At 29.5% G+C, this 23,412-nt stretch overlaps 1 protein-coding gene across 1 annotated transcript in view; it reads right to left on the bottom strand.

The window, feature by feature from the left end:
- The window catches only part of drongo (Arf GTPase activating protein drongo), a 125,764-nt gene that overhangs the window by 49,729 nt on the left and 52,623 nt on the right, over nucleotides 1-23,412 (bottom strand). Inside the window, exons 2-4 of the mRNA XM_075358464.1 lie at nucleotides 11,234-11,327; nucleotides 3,872-3,972; nucleotides 968-1,014 (exon numbers count right to left, since the gene is read on the bottom strand). Coding sequence (XP_075214579.1) covers nucleotides 968-1,014; nucleotides 3,872-3,972; nucleotides 11,234-11,327 — 242 coding nt within the window. The remainder of the gene's footprint in view (nucleotides 1-967; nucleotides 1,015-3,871; nucleotides 3,973-11,233; nucleotides 11,328-23,412) is intronic.

Raw genomic sequence — 23,412 nt, 5'->3', positions numbered from 1 at the left:
TTACAATATTTTCAGGCTGCTATATAAATCAGAGGTATGAATGGTTCATTAATTATAGTATAAAATACATAAAAACTGAATTTATAACATCTATGAATAAAAATCCACAATTAAATAAGTACTAATTAATGAACTAAATCATATAAAAAAAAAGTGTATCTGTAAATTTTAGTTGGGTTTAATATTTTTTATTTTTTGGTCTTCGATTTTTAATATGTTTTAAGTTAATAAAAATAAAAAGATCTCTACAAATACTTTTCTCCCTCAAGAAGTATTGTTTATAATAATACAGATCCTTGTATTATAAACAATTCATTTATTAAATTTACATATTACTTATAATAAATGTAAAGAAAAGGATCTACTTATTTTTTATAGTGCTGACATAAGTGTCTGCTTTATACAATTAAGCATTTATGAATAAATTTATAAACAAATGATTCTTGTTTAAACAGTAAACCACTTTTTTAAAATGCATTTGACTCTAGTAAAAAAGAGAATAATATAACAAAAGACTCAAAATATCATATTCCTGACAAAATATCTTTCACTTATTATGTACGTATAACTGTCATATTTTTAAATCTGAAGAATTGTACAGTTTTTGACAGATTAAAATAACAGTTTCAGTAATAAATAAGGGTAATTTAAGAGAAAAAGCAGATGTATCTATGAACAGATATATGAAACAATTAAGAAAAAAATTTCCTAATGATTAATTAAATTAAAAGTAAAAAAAATACCTGAACTGATGATCCATTAGTATTAGGCCTATTATTATTATTATTATTATTATTATTAGCAGTAGTTGGGAGTTTCAATGGCAATGTAGTAGGATGGGATAATGTTGGTGCTGATATCTGTGCTGTAGAAGTTGTAGTAACTGATGCCGTGGAAAGAGTTGAGGGTTTAACTTGACTTAATGGTGTAGATGGAGTAGGAGTATTATTAGGTGATAAACTTCCGCTACTGCTACCATTCGCTGTAGCATTTGTGGACGGATTCAAATAGAACCTGTAAACACCACAATAATTTACATCATAATAAACTAATAAAAAAATTAATAATACTGCTGCATTTATATTAATTGTTCAACAACATAAGTATACAATGAGACTTGAATGCATTATTACAACTAATGAAAAGGATTTTTGCAGTGTACATTAAGATAATTTTATTCATAAAAAAAACAAAAATAAATCCGAACAGGATAAAACTACACAGTACAATGATGAGTCTGATAACAATGAATAGCAATACATTAATATTGAGTGTCTTGTAATCATAATGAATGGATGGTGCCCTATAACTGACTACTAGCACTCATGTGCTAAAAGTTTAAATCTCCCTCCCTTACACACACACACACACACACACACACACACACACACACACACACACAGAGAGAGAGAGAGAGAGAGAGAGAGAGAGAGAGAGAGAGAGAGAGAGAGAGAGAGAGAGAGAGAGAGAGAGAGAGAGAGAGAGAGAGAGAGAGAGAGAGAGAGAGAGAGAGAGAGAGAGAGAGAGAGAGAGAGAGAGAGAGAGAGAGAGGGGGGGTGAGAGAGAGGGAGAGAGAGAGGGAGAGAGAGAGAGAGAGAGAGAGAGAGAGAGAGAGAGAGAGAGAGAGAGAGAGAGAGGGGGGGGGGTGAGAGAGAGGGAGAGAGAGAGAGGGAGAGAGAGTGAGAGTGAGAGGGAGTGGGAGTGGGAGTGGGAGAAAGAGAGAGAGAGAGAGATTTTCATTTCTAGGAATAAATTTTAAAAATTAAAACATTTTTTTTGTAAACAATTTTTATTATTTACATTAACAAAATTAAGCTGTCCTATGAACAAACTAAGGACTTGTCAATTACTATTAAAAAGATAAAACACATTTGAACAATTTTTTTAAATTTATCTAATAATACTTGAATTTTAAAAAGCCTGGTGGTTTCTTTATTATTGCAAAATGAAAAATACTAAAACTGTTCAAATACCTGTCTCTAGCCATCATTCTGGAAAATATTGGGGAATGTATTATGGGTAATGTAATGAGGTCTGTCTGTTGAACAGTACTCTTTTATAGAATTTTTCTTATTTCTTGACTTATTTCATGCTTTCTTATAAATTGATGAAACAGGCTTCTTTTGTGTAGTATAATTTTAGAAGAAATCTGTTAGTAAATCTCAACATTTAAAAATTTGATTAAGGAAATATTAATAAATAGTTTAATTCCAATTAACATAGGCTACGTGTAAGAAATAATATTTTTTTGTCCAGTAAAATAGATCCATTGACAAGTTAGACCTATGCATACAGATCTAACACATACTGTTAAACCATGATAAAATTAGCTGAATGATTCACATTTTTTCATTTTAAAATGAAAGAATGTGAATGGAAAAAATTAATTTTAAAACAACTTTTATTAAAATCAGATGTTCTTTAATTATTTAAAAAAAAATAAATAACTAAAACTGATTATAATTGTACTTATTTGGGAAAAAACTATTGTGATAATCCTTTCCAATATCCTGAATAATTTTTTTTATATTTTATATTTCAGCTAGGATTATTATAATTGATTTGTTATTTTCAGCCCTTTCTAGCATTTTCACTCTTAACATTAATAGTAATGACTCATGACTCTTTTAATTCTCAAAACTACTTTTAGCACTCTGGAAGTGCTAAAAGTAGTTTTGAGAATGGAGGTACTCCAAAACGCTTCAACTAAGAATGGTTAGAGTGACAATGCTAGGAAGGGTAGAAAATAATACGCAAATCAACCCTGAATAACCATTATGAATATTTCTGAAGTTAAAACAGATTGTTTGTGAATTGCTTTTGATATTGTGTTTTTTTAAAACACTGGAAGAATGCATACACTGATTTAACAATACGGACTCACATACATAGTATGTTGCAAGCTGGCTGAAATTGAAGAGAATGAGCTATATGATTATTGCATAATACAATCAAGACATGTCTATATTGTTTAATTAGAGCAGTGAGACTGTAGACTGGTAGTTTTTTGGGTGAAATATTTTATAGTAAATTATATTGCTGCCTGAATTTCTGCTTCAATCTCTTACGTGTTTGAGGTTCAAAAGAAAGATTAAATGAATTAAGAGGAAATCATTCAAAATTTCCTAAATATCATAAATAATCTAAACAGAGAATAACAGGCTAGGAGTAGTGAACAGGGGCTCTGGTGCTCACAGGAAGCCTATAATAGGCTCACTTCCTATATACAGATAAGGCCAATGATGACTACATATTATGCATAAATACAATTACTTTTTACTCATATATCTGAAATCAAAAAGAATTGTCTCACCCATTAACAAAAAAGAAAATGCGCTTTTAAACAAGTTTATATTGTTCAATTCAAGCAGTGAGCTGTAGACTGGTAGTTTTTTGGGTGCACAAAATTTTATAGTATATTATACTGATTTACTGGTGCCTGAATTTCTACTCTATAGAGTTTTCATTTTCAAGGGACAGTCAGATGGAAAAATTTCATTAATTTTTTTATTAAAATAATGAAATTTAATATAAATAAAAAATAATACAAACACAATAGTACTCAAAAGTTTAAAATACTAGTATTTTACAAGTATTATATTTATTGACAAAAGGATATAAAAAATGAATGTAACTCCTAAAAATAAGTGTTTAAAGGGCAGTTAAAGGTCATAAACTGAGCACAAGGAAAAAAGAAACAGTTCAGTAGCTAATCAATAATCACTCAAATATGAAAGCACTATAATTAACAGAAAAGAATATGTCCAAAAGATGTAAAGAAACATTCAGTCTATACTATAATTGTTTTATTAGCTTATTACATTAAAAATAAGATTTTAAATAAATACCTTCTATAAGCATTTTATTATACCTTTTCCTTTCATATTTAGAAATCATAAAGTCTTTGATTTGTTGCTCGTCTTTGGTCGATTGTTCATTATCACATAGTCCGAGCCAAACCCTTCGACAATACTGTAAAATAAAAATAACTAACAATAATCAATAAAATATGTTTTAAAAAAACAAAAATTGAAATTTATTTGGAGAGTATTAAAATAAAGTTGCTATTAAAACAACAATGTGTATTTAAATTAAAATAAAACATACATTAAAATAACATTATAATTAGATACAAACCTTTCATTTTTTCTATTTGGACACTTAACCATAACTATCTCTTAAAAGAATAAAACTTTAACCTTAATTGCTAACTGTCAGGATAGTACTATATAAATTATTCTATGTTCAATTTAATGCATTGGATAATCAGTTGTTAAGTAGTACTATTTTCTTCTGTTTACCCTGCAGAACCAGCATCAGGTATTACTTCAGAGGATTATATGTATGAATTTAAATGAAGTGTGATCTTGAACAGTCCATTCCTGAGATGTATGGTTAATTAAAACCAAACCACCAAATAACGCCGGTATCCACTGTCTAGTACTCAAAATTTAAATAAAAGTAACTGCCTTTAATAGGATTTAAACCTCAGAACTCTCAACTTCAAAATCAGCTGATTTGTGATGATGAGTTCACTACTAGACCAACCCTGTGATCCATTATGTAATACTACCATGCCCTCGATAGCACAGTCACCCCTCACTGACGCAGCTCCACCACTCCACTTTAACAATTACTGTTCTAAAACTGTCAATATGCCTACCTCTGACCAAATGTCCTGGCTGAAACCCTAGCCACCTGGGAACCTACTCTGTTTAAACACCTTCAGCCGATCTACGTAATGCAAGAAAACGAAGGAAACCATTCTCCATGAACCTTCCGATTAACTTGAAAATCAAGAAAGGTGTTCACCCTTTCAAGTTCTCTAACTACTTTGGTACGTTCAGCCTTTACCAAGGACAGACATAGAGGACATGGTCCACTGTGTCATTGACCCAACAATCTGGGCACAGGGCAGAAACTATCAGCAGCTGTTATCACCACAGAAGTAAAATGTTCTCCCAGGTCATCCAATGGATGTAGATCTGGTGAGGGTCGTGACAGCATTTACAGGATTTGTTGAATGCAACTTCTTTGAAAGTAAGGCAGAAGTGAGAAAAGTTGCATGTCAGACCAGGACTGATGCTGGTAGCAGCAAACTGTTACAGCAATTAGAAGAGGGCGTCAAGAATGATGACATAGATAGACCTTCTGGTCACTAAATTGAGGAGAATGGTTCGTCAAGACCGTGGAACTGGATGAACCGGTATTTCTGAAATGAGAGGGGGACACTGCTGTCATTCTCGATCTCAATAAGCCGAAAAACAGATTCTCAGAGCTAACATTCAAAGTGGCTTCAAGGGTCAAACATTTGATGGCTATGGGCTGCTGTTTACCTATAAGGAGTCAGCCACAGTTCTCTGGGGAGATGATCTGGAGGACTTTTAAAGGAGTGTGTTTATTCTCTTTACTGATTCCTCCATAAGAGAGGAGAATATTTTACATCTAAGGAAGAGTATTGCCAAAATTTTTCTCCAAGCTAAACTAGGTGTTACCTTTGGAATCGAGGAGAGTGAAGCAGCCAGGGTTAAATCTACGTCAATCTGCTCTCCTGTACAAAGAAGCACCCTGTGGAACAGGGAAATACCTTCTATAGACATCGCGCAGCCCATCCACCAGTTCAAAAAGTATGTCAATGATCACTAGAGCAATCATCAACCACAGACCAATCCATGATCCTACCAGGGATCCACTTAAAATTTATTACATTGTTTTCTGCTACATTAAGTAGTACTGTTAATATTCAGAATTTACATATCACTTGACAAAAACTAATAATTTTATAGATACTAATGATTTAGAAATTGACATGGCTGCTAATTTAAAATTAAACATAAATGCACAATTAATCACATTATAAAGCATAAATGTTTACAATTAATACTATTAAAAAAAAAATCTAATCTGTTTGGTAAAAATTTCTATTTAGTGATTTTTATAGTGTTGGCGCTTTCTGAGCTCATAATACTAACAAAATATTGAAAAAAATTTCATAATAAACATAGGTCCAGAAATACTCCATTAGCAAGTTATGGCTAGCGAAAGATTTTGCCTTGATTCATGGACAAAGAGTGAAATAAATCCATATTGAAATTCTAGAAACCCAAATTAAGGGGTAAACTTGATAGTTTCTTGACCTGACAAATTGAATAAAAACAGGTTCCAGAACCATATCTTCAGTGATTTTCCTAACATCTGATTAAAACATAAAATTTATTGTCTAAAAACTCATTTTTTAAGTTTTAAATACAAAAAATTTGTTATGACTAATGAATGTGTAAAATCTATTATTAAAACTTGTAGAATTTGAAGAGAATTTAAATTTAAGAAAACTGATGAAAAATAGTCCAATAAAAAAGGAATACAAGTGCAAGACATCTGACTTTATTACTACCACTTACCGTATGAAAACATTTAAATGTTATCAATTACAGAAAATGATGTTAACAAACTGAATGAATGAAATGAAGAGGAGGATCTCTTGGTTGAAGATTTTGTATTTGTTGATTGTGGTAAGGATACAACTTGTTACTATACACATACTGGGTAACTCTTACAGCCAAGAAACGTGTTGTTTACTAACACCTAGAATGTGTTGAGTAACCTAAATAATGGTTCATCAATATCAGAAACTATGGGCAGAACGGTCATGGTTAGTATTAATGCTGGGAAATGTACCCATTTCTTGTACCATATGGAATGTTTCACTGATTGTTTTAAGATTTGGAACTATGTAATTAGGAAAACATTTTTTATATTCTGTAGCAGAAGTTGTATTTCCATCAAACACCCTGAAGATAAATACCATGTTGGTGTATTTCTCAATTTTAAATAACAAAGGCATTGCTATAATATGACACAAATAATAACTCACACGCGTGCGTGTGTGCGCTCAGTTAATTAAACTACACTGTACTGGCAACAATTCACTGCATTAATGCAGAACAAGCAATGCACTGATGACACAACATAAAATGCATTGTTCGCCAGCTGATTCCTGTATTACCAACTTATGAATTATAATTTCACAAATGTTCAATTTGACAGTGAATTTGAAAAGAGAGATAAATGCTTCTGTCTGAATAACATTAGTACTAGTTTTTTTATTTTATTCATTTTTTTATTATTTTTATCTTTAATACAACACTTTTCTTTATCACTGCGCGTTATAGAAAAGCAAGCATGCTTCTTTGTACACATAATGTTTTCATGTAGTAACTGTTAGTAATAAGCCGGCCTCCATGGCATGAGTGGTAGTGTCTCGGCCTTTCATCCAGAGCTCCCAGGTTTGAATCCCGGTCAGGCATGGCATTTTCACACATGCTACAAATCATTCATCTTCATCCTCTGAAGAATGCCTAAGGTGGATCCGGAGGTTAAAAAAAAAACTGTTAGTAATAAAATCAAATTTCTTAAACTTGTGTATATTTTGTTTTTATTGGGCTATTTTACAACAATTTTTTCAAAATTAAATTCTCTAAGAGTTTTGATAATAGGTTTTACACATTTTATGAAGTCATTTAACAAATGTTTTGTATTACAAATATAAAAAAAATGTGTTTTTAGACAACAAATTTTCATCTTTTACATTGGATATTAGGATAACTACTTAAGATATAGTTCTGGAACCTATTTTATTCAATTTGTCAGGTCAAAAATCATAAGAAATTATCAAGTTCACCCCTTAATTTCAGTATGATTTATTTTACTCTCTGCCCATGAATCAGGGTGAAATCTTTCGCTAGCTGTAATTCACTAATGGAATGTTTCTGAATCCATGTTTATATGAACTTACTTCAATATTTTTGCTAGTAGAATGAGTTTAGAAAATGCCGGTCACATTAAATGAATCACCTATATATATATATATATATATATATATATATATAGAGAGAGAGAGAGTGTGTGTTTGAGCTAAAAGTGTCTGAGTAAAATTATATTTAGAAAACCAGTCTCTGTAATCTCTTAATTGTAGGCTCATTTGATAAAGGAAACATCTCCAAGATTTGTTCTGTATACTCTTAAGGTCAGCAAAAGGCATGCCAATTCACAATGCAATTGTAGTCAGTTGACATGTGAACCCCACAATAGAAGGTTTAGGGCATTTTGGTTAATGGAGTTTTAATCAGTTACACGTGTTCAATGGTATGCATGAATTGAATGGAATATCAATCCTCCCCTACATCAAAGTCAATTTGTCAATGAGATAAGATTTTAAGATAGACTGGAAGCTTGGTATCACAAACTGGAAATCATCCAAAAGTTTCAGTTAGTGAGGAAACTGTGGACCGTGTATGTGATGCATTCATTGCCAGTCCAGGAAAGTCAATTACATAAGCTAGCTATGAATTGCAAATTCCTCATTCCATTGTTCGAGGCATTGTTTATAAGTGGCTCCATCTGTGACTGTACAAGTTACAACTTTAATCATGTTAAACCAATGATCATTGCCTACAGTACCAGTATGCTGCAGAGGTGGTAATGCACCGTGTTGAAAACAATTCTAATTATCTTGTTAGAAAATTACTGATAAGGTAACCTTTCATATGTGTGGGAAAGTTAACAGACACAATTGTAGAATTTGGAGTACTGAAAATCCGCATGCAGTAACTGAAAATGAATAGGACACACCAAAAGTCAATGTTCGGTTAGCACAAAAATGGCATCAGCCAGTCTTTTTTTAATGGAGCTCACTGTGACAGGACACACATACTTCAACATGCTTGAGAAATTTGCTGTTCCTCAGATTCCTGCTGGTTTCAGTTTCCAACAAGATGGTGTTCCACCACTTTCATCAAAATGGTACCATGTTATGTTCTTGAACAACACTTTCCCTAGATGTTGGATCAAACGAGGAGGTCCAACTGCATGGACTGACTCTACATCTTCAAACATTACTCCTTTGAACTTTTTTGTTTGGGAATCTATTAAAAATTGTGTGTACCAAATAAAAGTCCAAGATTTGGACAATTTAAGTCAGAGAACTGTTGAAGCTCTCTTGATCTAATAATGCCACAGATGGTTCTAAACACTACATACATTAAAACTTAGTGAGTGCTGCTTATTAAAAAAAAGTTATTAAATTATATTAAGTGGTTCTCTTAATATAAGCTGTTACTTTTGGATACCTATAGCCCAGACACCATATTTATATATACATATATATTATTTGTTTTTATAAAATTATTTCCATTTTATTTTACAAATGTTACAAATATTTATGAGAATCTGGAAATCTGTGCTAATTGGGTTTTACCTTCATGGGGTGGTGAATAAAAGAGAAACCCCCAACACTAACTTTTTTCAAGATTGAATTCTATTTTCTATCAGTTGGATTATGAAATATTTAGGAGCTATGAAGTCCATAAAACTCCCAACTTCACTCAAATCAAGGTAGTTCTAAAAGGAATATATGTGTTCACAGTATTTTGAAAAGGTATTATCATCTCCCAATCCACAATACACTCAGAACACATCGGTATTAGAGAATGAAGCTTTAATCCTGATAATTTATTTTAGGGATGGTATAATAAATTCCTCTAATGAGAGTAAATACTACCCTGAGCACTTTTCACAAACTTCAGTGCTCAAATGGATTAAAATACAATTTAGAAAAATTTACAGATTAGTAAAAAAAAAATTACTTTTGAATAGTGGGTCTAGCTATAGTTTTCAAGCTTCCAATTCCCATTTATTTAACCTTTTAGCAGTTGTAAATGAAAATAATTTTTGCTTTTTTCCCTATAACCAAGCTGAATTTTATCATTTTATCTTTTTATCTATCTGGAAAATGGACAAATTAATGAATAGTGTGTCTAAAGGTTTTTTATCTCAAATATATAACTTTACAAGATGCTATTTAACACACAGAAGCAGAATTTTTAAATTTAGTTAAAGAAAAAGAAATAGTGTTTGCATCTGCTTAGGATAAATTCTGTTTTTGCAAACTGTGCTACTACACATCAATTTTATGAAGAATTTATGGAAAATATAAATATAATTAATTTTATGGAAAATAAAAATTAATGTTGTAAATGTTAATGATTATTTTTATAACCTGAAAAATTTGATAATTTAAGAGTAAACTCCACTACATTATAATTTTTTATTTTCTTTAATGTTGTTTAATAGTATCAATATAATTAAGTAATCTCCTTGGTAGGAGTCCTACAGAAAATAGGTTAAGACAACTTGACCAAAGACACAAGTCAGATTTGAAAATGGAAATCCTTTCTCAATAATGAAAAGCATTTTGGGTTCTGGGTAAGACAGTAAATTGCATTCCTTATAAATTGATGGTTCTGAAACGTTTGGAACATACCAGGGAGTAGCTGTTAATCTAAGAATGTAAAGTAAGGAAACATTAACAGACAATCAATCTTAACATTGATAATACCATTTCATAAACTGGAAATAGGTCATAACTGAAAACACTAATGTTCAATCTTAAGAATGCCAATTAGTATCTCTTACATTGCAGGTTGATTTGTATTTATCACAGTCACAAGATAGACTAGAACAAATAAAGCAACAAATTAATGCACTCTTTTCTGGAGTAAAACATTAGATTGTGTACAATGTTTCTACATTATATACAATGACTCAGTGTAGAAGTAACCTAAGTAATAAAAAGAGTATAACACTGGAACGCTATTTACCATTAAAATCACCAAACCTACTAACATAGCTACAACTTAGAGAGCAGATGAAAACTAAACTAAGTTGTAGCTAAAATTTTCCAATAAATATTTGATTACAGGAGAAGAATTATAAATATATGTTTACACCTGATTACAGGTATTAAAATGTTTTAAAAGATGAGGTGAGGAGACAAATAATTACAATAAATATATTTTGATTATAAAATATTTTCAAACAAATAGATTATCATATCTACTCTTCCAAACAACTTCTTTTTCTTTTCTCTAATGAGAACTTAGTTATGATAAAATTGTAAATTTTTATTTCAATTAAAACTAAAATGTAACAAAAAACTTGTTATTTGATGGAAACTCAAGAATTTTAGCAAGAATCTGAAATAAATTTATTTTTTTTTAGTAAAAGAGTACCTTTATAACATATTAACCGTAAACAAAATTATTTATGCAGAAAATAAATACACGAGTTCAGGTTGCAAATGAAAAAAAAACCTTAACTTGCACTCATACTTTCTGAATATACACATACAAATAAATTAATAGAAAAAGACTTAATAACAAAAAAAAAAACTTACATCATTTCCTCTAGCTTTAACAAAGTCTATTTCATCTGGAGTAAATGTGGCCATTGATATTGATTTCACTCTGTGTGGTGGAGTTAAACCGCGCCTTTATGGAAAAAAAAATTAGTATAAATCACAACTGTAAAAATGCAAATGAGAAAATATGCATAAGTTATTAATAGAATGACAAAACATATAAATAGTATATAGACAAATAAAAAGTAACGGTAAAAACTTTCATGCATTGATGTATATTACAATAGAAAATAGTAAAATCAACTAAATACTAATTAGTTACAGAGATATGTAAATGAACTTTGTTTTAGTAAACAGACAAAAATGAATAAGAACTGCTTCACACATTATGAGATAACAGCTTTGAATTACAAAAGGCCCAATTTTAACAGATAATTATAACTTAACTACTATTTTGACTTTATTAACCATCAATCATGAAACGAAGATCTCTGTACAGTCCTGCACAGTTATAGTCACTTAAATGAGTCAAATAAAGAATCACTTTCCCACCAGCTAACAAAGAAGATGGTTCAACATATGAAGCCAGGCATCGAAGTAAATATTGTTAGAAATGAAAAATAATCAATTTTTAGCCTTTCATGTCATCATTTACAGCAGAAAATTCAATTTTACACTAGAAACGCTATCACTGCATTATAATATAAATTTAATGTTGAATAATCATTTTGAAACCTCTTTAGTATCTTTTTTAACTGTCCATGTAAGTTAAACATAACTTTCATCACGATTCAGAAATCTACACTGTCAAAAGTAATATTCATGTTTATTTAATGGGCAACTTAACTTAAAATTTGCTCTGAAGTTAACCTATATGTAAATATAAAAATAAAAGAAAACCAGTTATCAGTTAAAAATAATTCTAATTTTTACTATTAACAAAAAAGAAAAAAAAGACTAAACTAATATTTGAAAAACTATGGATTTAATATTATTATAACACAATGAAGAACGTAATCCAAAATTTGTTAACAGACTTACAAATTAAAATTAAATTAGCCATTACTGTTTGAAAGAAATTTTAATTCATATTCAATCTTTTAAAATGGACTTTTTATTCATAGAGATTTTGAAGTTTGATAAAAAAAGGACTACACGATTAATGAATTCAATCTACTTCAAGAATATTAGATGTTGACAAATTTAAAAATACTGTTTATTATTATAAAAAGTGCATAGTAGGATAGATATAATGGTGTTTGACTACGGCAATGTTAAAATCATTCAAGTTTGTAAATAAATTCTTCCAGCTATTTGAAAATACACCATAAAAAAAGAGTTTGAAATTAGTTGCTACAATATTCAGTATGTGTTTCTAAATGTAAGTTTTCTTATTACAAAATTTATTGTAAAATATGGTTTTCAGAAATAATGACAAATCAGGATTAAAAGGGTCATTCAATAATTAAGCAGACAAACATTTTTAGTAAAGGAAATGCTTAATGCAGGCAACTGAAACTTTTGTAAGTGTTAGTTGGCAACCTTGTGAAGAGTGTTAGTCAGCTGTTCAATTAATATTTACATAAATATAACATCTAAAGTCTTAGTTGTGATGGCATGTCCGCTTGAAGAAAGTACTTTTGAAGAACAGCATTCTGTAATCTGATTTTTAGTTCCAGAAAGTGTACAACCATCAGAAATATTCTCTTGGATGAACAAACAATACAGCAGTAGTTGCATAAAGCGTGAGCTTTTACGTGTGGGTGGAAAAGTTTAAAAGAGGCTGCAAAAGCATGACCAATGAGCATCACTCTGGGTGTCCGGTAATAGCGCCGACCTCGGCATTAAATTTTCTCGTATTGATTCACTTATCCAACAAGACCAACAACTTACACTTGAAAAAATTGCTGAAAAACGTCAAGCAAGTGTTGGCACAACTCATTTCCATCATTCAAAACAAACTGAATTACTGAAAGACCTATGCAAGGTGGGTTCCCAGAGAGCTTACCGTTCAACACAAAGCCGAGATTTTGCATTTGCATTGAACTCAAAAATTGTTTCAATAACGAAGGTAATGCATTTTTGGACAGGATTTTAACCTGTGATGAAACTTGGATACATCATTTTGAGCTGGAATCCAAGCGTCAAAGCATGCAGTGGAAACACCCTGAATTGCCTGTCCGTAAGAAATTCAAAACGCAACAATCAGCTGGTAAGGTCATGTTAACCATCTATTGGAGTGCCCATGGTCCGATTTTCTGTGATTATTTGGAGCAGCAACACACTATTCAGCCATAATTGAGAACAAATTCAAGCCTGTATTGAAGGAAGTGTCCGGAATGGCAGAGGAAAGGTATGCTTCTTCTTCAAGACAATGCTTGACCTCATACAGCACAAATGATGCTCGAAACTATTGGCAAAGTGGGTTGCCAAAGTGGGTTACCTCATCCTACTTACAGCCCTGACCTTGCCCCTTCTGATTTTTTTCTGTTTGGTCCGATGAAGGAAACTTTGCATCAAATTCAACAACGAAGAGGTAAAAAAAAGTTCAAAACTGGCTTCAAAATCAACGTAAAGAATTCTTCAGTGAGAGGATAGGAAGACTTGTAAAATGAGAGGACAACTGCAGAGAAATTGGTGGGGGATTATGTGGAAAAGTAGAGAAAAAAATTGTATTTATTTAATAAACCATTTTTGCTGTACACCTAATTGTCTGTTTAATTACTGAATCAGCCTAGTATAACATAGCATACTATTAAACATAAACCAGGAGTAAATATGTTATCTAAGGTAGGGATAAAAAAAATTATCAGCAGGGGAAAAAATAATTTTTTGTAGCTCTACTGTAGAAGCTCTAGTGCAAACAGACAAGGTGTAAAGTACTGTTTATAAGAAATATATTAATTTTGATTTCAAGACTTTTCCTCTTTCATTAATTTCAGCTTTTAATCCTGCACATGGGCTAGCGCTTCCTGCTAGAAACTGTAGATATTCCCTAACAAAAAAATAAAGTTATGGACTAAAAGAAAAAGTTTTTATCTTTCACTATTCACCAACCTCAGTATAAAAAAACACATATAAGCCTACTTAAAAAATATGAACAGAACCATTAAGTCATACACAACACTTTACAACAGCTCAAGCATAAAACAAATTATCAACAAAATTAAGGATGTACATGATCTACACAGCTGCATACTTGCATCCTGTGATACCATCTCTACAACTGCACAAGCATCTATCAAATTAAAAAAATCAAGCATATAAATAACTGTTTTGGAGCAAATATATTTTTAATAATTTTTTATAAATGTCTTTTATTTTTAAAATTTTTATGGAAAGATAACAGCTTTTGCTAATAAACAAGTTTTGTCTTGCTGATACTAGAAATGTTTTAAACTGGATTAGCTTCCTTCCACATTAATAAAATTTCATTATGAATTTATTCAATATCTTTTTCTAGCAGCAATATAAAATTTATCTTTGATCATAATATTTCAAACAGAAGTTACAAAATTTGATATTGTCTTAAGCTATCAAAGAAGCTCAAAATTATGGAATATTTGGATAACTGATGTTTAAATCTATATACAAGTACAGTGTTTGATTCTATTCTGCCTTGTGCACATATACATTTCTACATTAAAAAGCCCTTGCTACTGATTCCGGCCCACATGTAAGGCAGATTTTTACCAGTTCTTTATTGGGTGTGTATGAGTATATATTTATCCATATCAATAAATCAACATTGTAGACACTTAATCTTATGTTTTAAAAGCATATTGATAATGCATTACACAATATATTATGTTATTTAAGTTTAAACTTGTTATAATTTCAGAGAATAAATTCATTATTATTATTACAATCAATAAAAGAAAAGAACAATGCAATACTAGAATATACAATCAAAATCAAATCATAAAGAATAAAACTACTTCATAAACAACAATAAAAACGATTCTCGACCAGCCTAGCATATAATCTAAATATTTCCAGTTTAAATACTTTAACATATTAAAAATAAGTTTGAACTGCATAGTAAGAAAAATAAAGAAAAAAAATTAAACTGGTGCTGATGATTTATTGCTAGTATTTTTTCCTGTGCAAAAGTAGGAAATAAAACAAATGAAGGCAGAAAATAAGATTATGATGCTACACAACCTAACAAATAACACATCAACTTGAGTTCACTAGAGAATACACATGCAACAAATTACTTAACTTCCTTAAAGTTGACTGTAATGAAAATAAATAAGTACACTTTCAAAATATGTACAAAACCATCACCCACCCACCATAACAGACACACTTATCCACTCAGTATCACCACATGGAGCAAAAACATGTAGCTATTGCACACTTGTTGTGTTATGTAATATACTACTCTTAACCTAGTCAGCCATCTACTGAATAACTCAATATAATAAAATATTTAATACATACTTATGACTATTCAACTGCACTGAAAAAAAGGGAACAAAAATACACTTAGTGACAGTAGGTATATTACACAAACATACATCAATCAATTTTTTTTTTTTTTTTGTCTTCAGTCATTTGACTGGTTTGATGCAGCTCTCCATGATTCCCTATCTAGTGCTAGTCGTTTCATTTCAGTATACCCTCTACATCCTACATCCCCAACAATTTGTTTTACATACTCCAAACGTGGCCTGCCTACACAATTTTTCCCTTCTACCTGTCCTTCCAATATTAAAGCGACTATTCCAGGATGCCTTAGTATGTGGCCTATAAGTCTGTCTCTTCTTTTAGCTATATTTTTCCAAATGCTACTTTCTTCACATCAATCAATATTCATATAAAAGTGACAACAAAAAAGACAATTGGTATGTTGCTTTCAAAACCATAAACAAAATACTCAAGATCATACAACAAACTAATAAGGTGCACTCTGACTGCTGTACACAAGAATCCATGAATGTAAAATCTAAACTGCAGTAATTGCACTAAATACTACATTGAAATAACCAAACATAGATCTACCTATAGTTTAACTAATTGCATCCTAGAAGCAGAATTATAATTATTATTTATTAATTTATTTTTTTAAATTAATTATTATTAAGTTTATAGATAAACTTTATTAATTTTTTTTAAAAATCAATTACAACATTTTCCTATTTACTGCTTTTCTTTTTTGTCTCCTTTGTTTATTTTATCTCACTGTCTAAAATAATTAATATAATTTAACATTTGTCAACAATTTAAAAATTCAATTATGTTTTTATTAATTAAATATAAAAATCATAATCAGTTCTGAAGAAGCAAAGATTCCTGCAAATGAACTTTATAAGAAAGGAACACAAAAACACCAGCAAGTTTAATTAATTTTAAGAAATTAACTTAATTAACCTTAACAAACAGAAACTGAATGCGAATACAAAGATTAAATATGCTACTCAAATTTAATATACAAATGGAAAGTTTGTGGGAGTTCTGGCCATTTGCAACAGCATCACACAAGAACCAACTGACTGATTGCTTTCAAATTTTCAAGATCCATTTATGTAATCTCAGAGAAACCATTGACAGAGGCCCTAGCTCCCTTGGGGGTGAAGTTGTGAAATTTCCCTCTTGGACAATAACCTAATATGTGTTTTATAACATATCCAATTTTCAGTTTTCTATCTTGATTCCTTCTTGATATTGAGTATTCTAGGATAATGGAAAGGACAACTAAAAGGAATAAGTTTGTCTACAGCAGGATTTTCTGTCAAGAATAAGAGAAATGTTGGAGGAAAGAGAGGTTTTTAGGCTTTAATTGTTAATTACCAGTGAGACCTGACCAGCTGGTATATACTTCAGATGTTTTCTAACCTCTTACAGATTGGCTCAACATTAATGGCACCCATCTGGAAGTACCATTGTTGTCAAGTTGAAACATATAAACACACTTTTTCAGGCTGTTTATACTGGACACACACACAATTGAATTTAATACAATAAATATAACATATATTTAATTAATTAAAGTATTTATTATTTGTATTAACATATATTAAAATTAATTAAAGTAAACATTTATTATTATTTATTTATAAAATATCTAAAATGGGTAAGTGGAATGTGCAACCACATTGCAATAAAGTCAGAATGATGTAATTGCCATATAACCTAGGCTATTCAAGATCTAAATTTAAAAAATTTAGATCTTCCTAAATCTTCCTGTTAAAGAGTTATTGACATTATCCATGGGTACATACAAAGCTTATCTTTAGGTAAAAGTACAGACATAAGAAATAAGAAGTAAAAAAAGTTAAGAATAAAGAAAAACAATGAAGAAAAAAATTCCATTAGGAATTTGTATCACATATGTAGTGATATACTAGTATAAAACAAAAAGGAAGTTCCAAGAGATAAATGACAAAGGACAGTGCATTAAGTAATGTGCACAGATTTATCTTCATATACGAAACATTCCATTAGAAACTTTTTATTAAGACCCATTCTCCTTGCTTCACTTTAATTTCATTTACCCATAATTTTTTATTAATCCTTTTAATTTGATATTAAAAATTTATATTCTGTAATATATTAAAGTACATTTTTGTAAAATGTAAAGAAATTGTTTTTTTTTTTTTTATTTCACTCTCTGCTGTTAATAATATTTTATAGCTTAATTTACGAGTATTAAAACAATCTTCAGTTAATGAATAATGTAAGAGCAAGTTAGAAGTGATTAATATATTTCTTGTCTTACTGTTTAGGTGAGAATTTTTTAAAACTACTCAGCTTTGCTTAGTTAATTCATTAAGATTACGCTGTGACCACTGATCTGAAGTACATGAGTATATGCATTTATTAATGCTAAGTTCATTGTAACAAAAAAAGTCTATAGGAGTAGGTTTTAAAAGGTTGTAGGATATTAAAATTTATGTTATACAAGCTGGTTAACAATAATGACTTGTGTTAATTAATTATTACATCTGCTTTACTGCAAATCATTTTTCAATATTAATATTATTGATTATAATATTTTCATGATTTCAATAATATTTTATTTTATTGTAATATTTTCAATATTATTAAATTATTATCATTTATTACTTGATAACATTAATAAAATTATTCCAGTTGAGATTGTGTTGAGTTATTTCATTTTGTTCGAGAGGAAATGAAAACTGGTTTTTTAATCTAGAATGACTCACTTCAAGAATTTTTGCTATAACTTTGTTATTTATGAACAGATTTGAATAAATAAGATGTCATTTTCTTTGTCATAAAATGCTTAACGTTTTTTTTTTTGTAAAATATAACATTTAAATAAATCAGTGGTTGCAAAGATATTAACAATTAAAAAGTTTACATGGCTGCCACTTTGAATGGAGAGATCAGGTTCATCATTTTTATACAAGTACCCTAACAGCATAAAAAATTTCAGCTCAATAATATTAACCATTCCTGAGAAATAAATTTTTATGTTAAAAATACAAAATGGCAGATAGCCTGTAAACTAAGCATTTCTGGACATACGTTGAAATAAATCTTTTCTTTATTTTGATTTGGGGGACCATCCACTGAACTCTTGAAACTATTTTTATAAACATCTACAATACAAATACACCTACATAACACATATAAATATTTTTTTGAGTTAAAAAATCTGATGTGGACACCACATGACTTCCTTGTACGCCTATTAAATTACATATGCACATTTTCTGTTGCACTTCATTTAAACTTATTTCAGTTGAAAGTGAGATACGATCCTGTAATTCTTTAATAATGTGAACAGTTACACAATTGTATAGTGGTGTACACCAGACTGCATCACATTTTTTTTGTGGTTTCGTACCAGCATTTTATATTAGTTTATATATTAATTTTGTTTCACGTTGCTCTAGTAATTATGTGGTGTAAATGAGAACGTGTTGGATCTATAACCATGGACACATCGGTTTGAATCCGACTTGATACATATATTTTTTTAAACTTTTTTTTTTTTACTTTAAATATATTGATTTATTAATAATTATTAACCTCTGGAGAATTTTTTGAATTAAAATGAAAAGTGCCTAAAATTTTATTTCACTAATAACTTCTGATTTTTTGACATGACAACATCTTATAAATCGATGAACGCCGGCACGAAAAAGCATGACCCATTGTCCCGTTCCGCCTGAGCCGAGCATACGAGCGAGAGCGCGGCACGAGCAAGAGAGAGTGGCACGATCGGCCTAAGCGTTCGGTTTATGCCGCATCTATCTCTTTTCCACTCGATTTATTGTCATTGATTTGATTTCAATTTATTTCTATAATTAATTATTCATGATTATATTTTTAAAAAAATTATTTAAGTTAACTTAAAATTGAATATTAATGTTTTTTAACCAGAATTTCGATTTACTTAACAAGAGTTTTAAAAATATTTAGAACTTTTAATGACAAGTTGAACCGCCTAACCGTCGTGCAATGGAATATACTATCATGTCAAGCAGGTTTTGGCGGGCTTTTCAAAAACAGCAATTTCATGAATTTGATTTGATTAAAGTTTATTTCTATAACAAATTGTTCATAATTATTTTGAACAAATCATTCAATTTAACTTGCAAAAATTATTAATATAAATTATCATTATTATTAAATGAAATGAAAAATGGAATATTAATGTGTTTCATTAGTAATTAAACAATCACTTTGATTCAATTTGTTTGTTTAAACAAGTAATTTTTTAAAACATCCAAATCATGGATGAATTTAATGAAATTGGTATTTTCATCTAGCCCAACGCCACTTTCTCAAAAAACATGTGTTTACTTCATAAGGATAACAACTTTTATTTTTTTGCGACATTACAATCAAAGGTCGACGAATATCGCGACATTGTCGGTCTTTGCAAGACGTTGTCACGCTCAAATCTCGTGCGAAACGTAGTTCCACACAAACCAACTTTTTTTCATTTTTTTTTTTACTGCTATTATAGAATTATTATTTATTGTCAATTTTTTTTATAATCAGAGGCTAATAATTATTAATAAATCAATACGTTTAAAATAAAAAAAAAATATATATATATATGTTTATTTAGTCAGATTAGAACTGATGTACCTTCCTCTTGTAAGATCCAAATATTTCATTAATTAAAATTTCATCTGGCTATAACTCTGGAACCAATGAAATTAAGTACCACTTAATTACTGCTTATTACTGCAGTTAATTAAAAGTCCAAAATCAAAATTTTTGGATTTTGGGCTTTTTTGGACACTTTTGGTCCAGTCGATTGCAATCAAAAGAGGAGGTTTACAACAGAACAAAATCCAAAATTCCATGGCTAATCGTTTTTGAGTTATGTGAAATAGACATGTATGTACAGATGTCACACCAAAACTAGTCAAAAGGGATTCAGGGATGGTCAAAATGGATATTTCTGTTGAAATGTGAGACCCAAATTTTTCATGATCACAATACTTCCTTTACTTCGTATATAAGGAAGCAAAAAGAAAAAAAAAATAATAAATAAAAAAAAAAAAACACTTGGCTATGAAACATTCAAATTTAGACAATATAAAAGCGTGAAATTTTATGCTACTATTCACCCTAAAAAAAAACACTAGTATATGTTTTCCAAAATTCAACTAAAAAATGTGATTTTTCAGGAATTTAAAAACTTTTAGGTTAATAAATACAGGTTATTTTAAATAGATATGATTTTTACACAAGCTAATTGGAAAACAAAAAAGCACTTTGACCTAATAACAAAACACAATTCTTCTTTTTTGATTAACTCATAAAAACAAATCATACAAACATAAGTTACGATAGGTATGAGTAATTCAACACATTTCCTTATGGCAGTAAAAATACTGTACGATGAGTCACTGTGATAATTTATAAAAGTAGATGCAATTTGTTTGTTACTGTAAGCAACTGTAATAGTGCATAAAGTCATATATGTTAAACATTTTTTTTAGTATTTATTTCTTGTAGATATAAGATAAAGGCACAAATTTTACTAAACAGCTTAATTCTTACAACAACATTTTGTTTACAACTAGAACTAGGTAACTTCCTTACACTGAATGTTTAACAGATAGAAATATATGTATTACGTTTATTTCAAAAATATAAACAATAAATTTAACAATATAAAATTTAGTAACATATCCTACACATACTCCTAATGAACAACTTTATTACTCATCAGACTCGCATTATCTGATATTACTTGATATAAAAAAATTTAATATTGACATATTTTTAATATTCCTCTATTCCTAATCTAACCCACCCTAAAAATTGATAAATTTAACACAGCTTAAAACAAGAGCATGAAGTGGTTGTCCACAGCTTAGTTCAGTGAGTTCTGCTACGTGCACATCTTATTAATTATTATGATTTAATAGTAGGCTGTTCCTTAATCAACTTAATTGTCATCAATCCATGTCATGTGATCTAAAAATAATTATGTGCATATTAGAATAGCAGCAGTTCATCAAAATATTTTTTAAAACTAATATTAATAAAACAATACATGTTTTATAATACCAGAATGTTCTGAAATGTTTAATTCTAAACTTCTGCTCAAAAGCTGACCTCCATATGGATTGGAAGCATCCTATCCTTTCATTTGGTAAATTCCAGATTGAAATCCCCTGCCAGCCTTGCTATTTTTCATATGCTACTAAATTTCAAAACCGTATTCCCACACATTTGTTTTGAGTTTATGTGATGAATTGTAAAAAAAAATTCCTACTCATCTTACTTCTTTTTCCATCTATTACTTAGGCATTACATCCGTTCCGCGTTCATTGAACCATCTGTTGCTTCGTTTCCTTCTAACCTTTTATAGGGTATTATCCTAATATGTATGTTCTAATCGATTCCATTCTATTCATATTCACAACAGAATCTTTATGATGAAAGGAGATTCTTTCAAATTTACCAATAAAGCACAATTCAAAATGCAAGTACATAACTTACAAGGGTCATTCAGAAAGTTTTTGGCTGATACAGAGATGGCACAAGAATGATCAAATGACTGTAATATTTTTTTTTGAACTGCAAGGTGACTTCACTAAAAAATTAAAAAAAAAGTTTTGAGTAATCTTATGTTTTCTTTGTCAGGTTAAGAACTTTCTGAACATCCTTCGTACAATAGCATTCTTTTTTTTTCACTTTGAAGAAATATTTGATAAAAGCACAATTAATTTCAAGTTTTCTGTATAGCTGTGTTAATTTCAGTATTGTCTTTTTTAATTTATAGAACAATAATATGCAATAATTTTAAGTATACATATAATTTTAAAGTAACCATTTTTAACAAAATACAAACTCTGAAGATAAGTAAAAAAAATATATTAATATTTTGGAAACCTAAAAATAATAATATATAACTTAAAAAAAATTAAACTGCTAAACTGGCTAAATTTAAAACAAAGAAACACATTATTGCAAAAAGTATATTTTATTTAAAAATGTATGTATATAAAAGAAATTTCATAGTACAGCATTTCATAAGAAAGTAGTCTTGAAAATAAGTTTTAACAATTTGAGAGAGCTAAAAATGGGATAAAAACAAATATCAGACAAATAAAAAATAAATTAATAAAGATCTTTACAGGTTGAAAGTTCAATAAAACTGAACCAGAAAAATAAAAGCAATAATGAGAAATTGGCCAAAGAAAATAGATAAAATACTCTACATACAAAAAACTACTTACAGATAAGACAATTTATGAATTAAAATTTATTTGATAACAGTTTTAGTTCGTTTTTCCTTTTTTAATTGTATGCTTGCATAATGCTGATGAAAAAAAAATACATATGTATGATTCATAGAACAAGATGTATAATAATTCCAAATTAAATAAGTAAAGTTTTGAATACATCAGTCCCTATAAGATGTACTTTACCCATACATAGTTCAATTCAGAGAAATTTCTGTTCATTCTAGCAGATATTAATACTAAGCCTGGAATTAAAAAAAAAATTGAGAATGCAATGAACTTATGTTGAAGGATATAAATATTCCTACATTATTATGGAATATTACATTCCTATATAATATTAAAAGAATAATAATCCTATATTATTCCTATGTTTCCTAACAACGGAGCTCCTCAAGGAATTAAATGACTTTTCCCAATAATAGATACATGGCCAAAAAAATTATGTTAAGGACATCGAACTATAGGAGTCATCTGACTCAAATTTTTAACTCGTATCAGTTAAAAAGAATAATTTCTGAGAAT

This window comes from Lycorma delicatula, chromosome 2 (genome assembly GCF_047948215.1).
Source record: "Lycorma delicatula isolate Av1 chromosome 2, ASM4794821v1, whole genome shotgun sequence".
Lineage (NCBI taxonomy): Eukaryota > Metazoa > Arthropoda > Insecta > Hemiptera > Fulgoridae > Lycorma > Lycorma delicatula.
The sequence above is the reverse complement of the archived record's forward strand: the minus strand, read 5'-3'. Positions and strand labels throughout refer to the sequence as shown.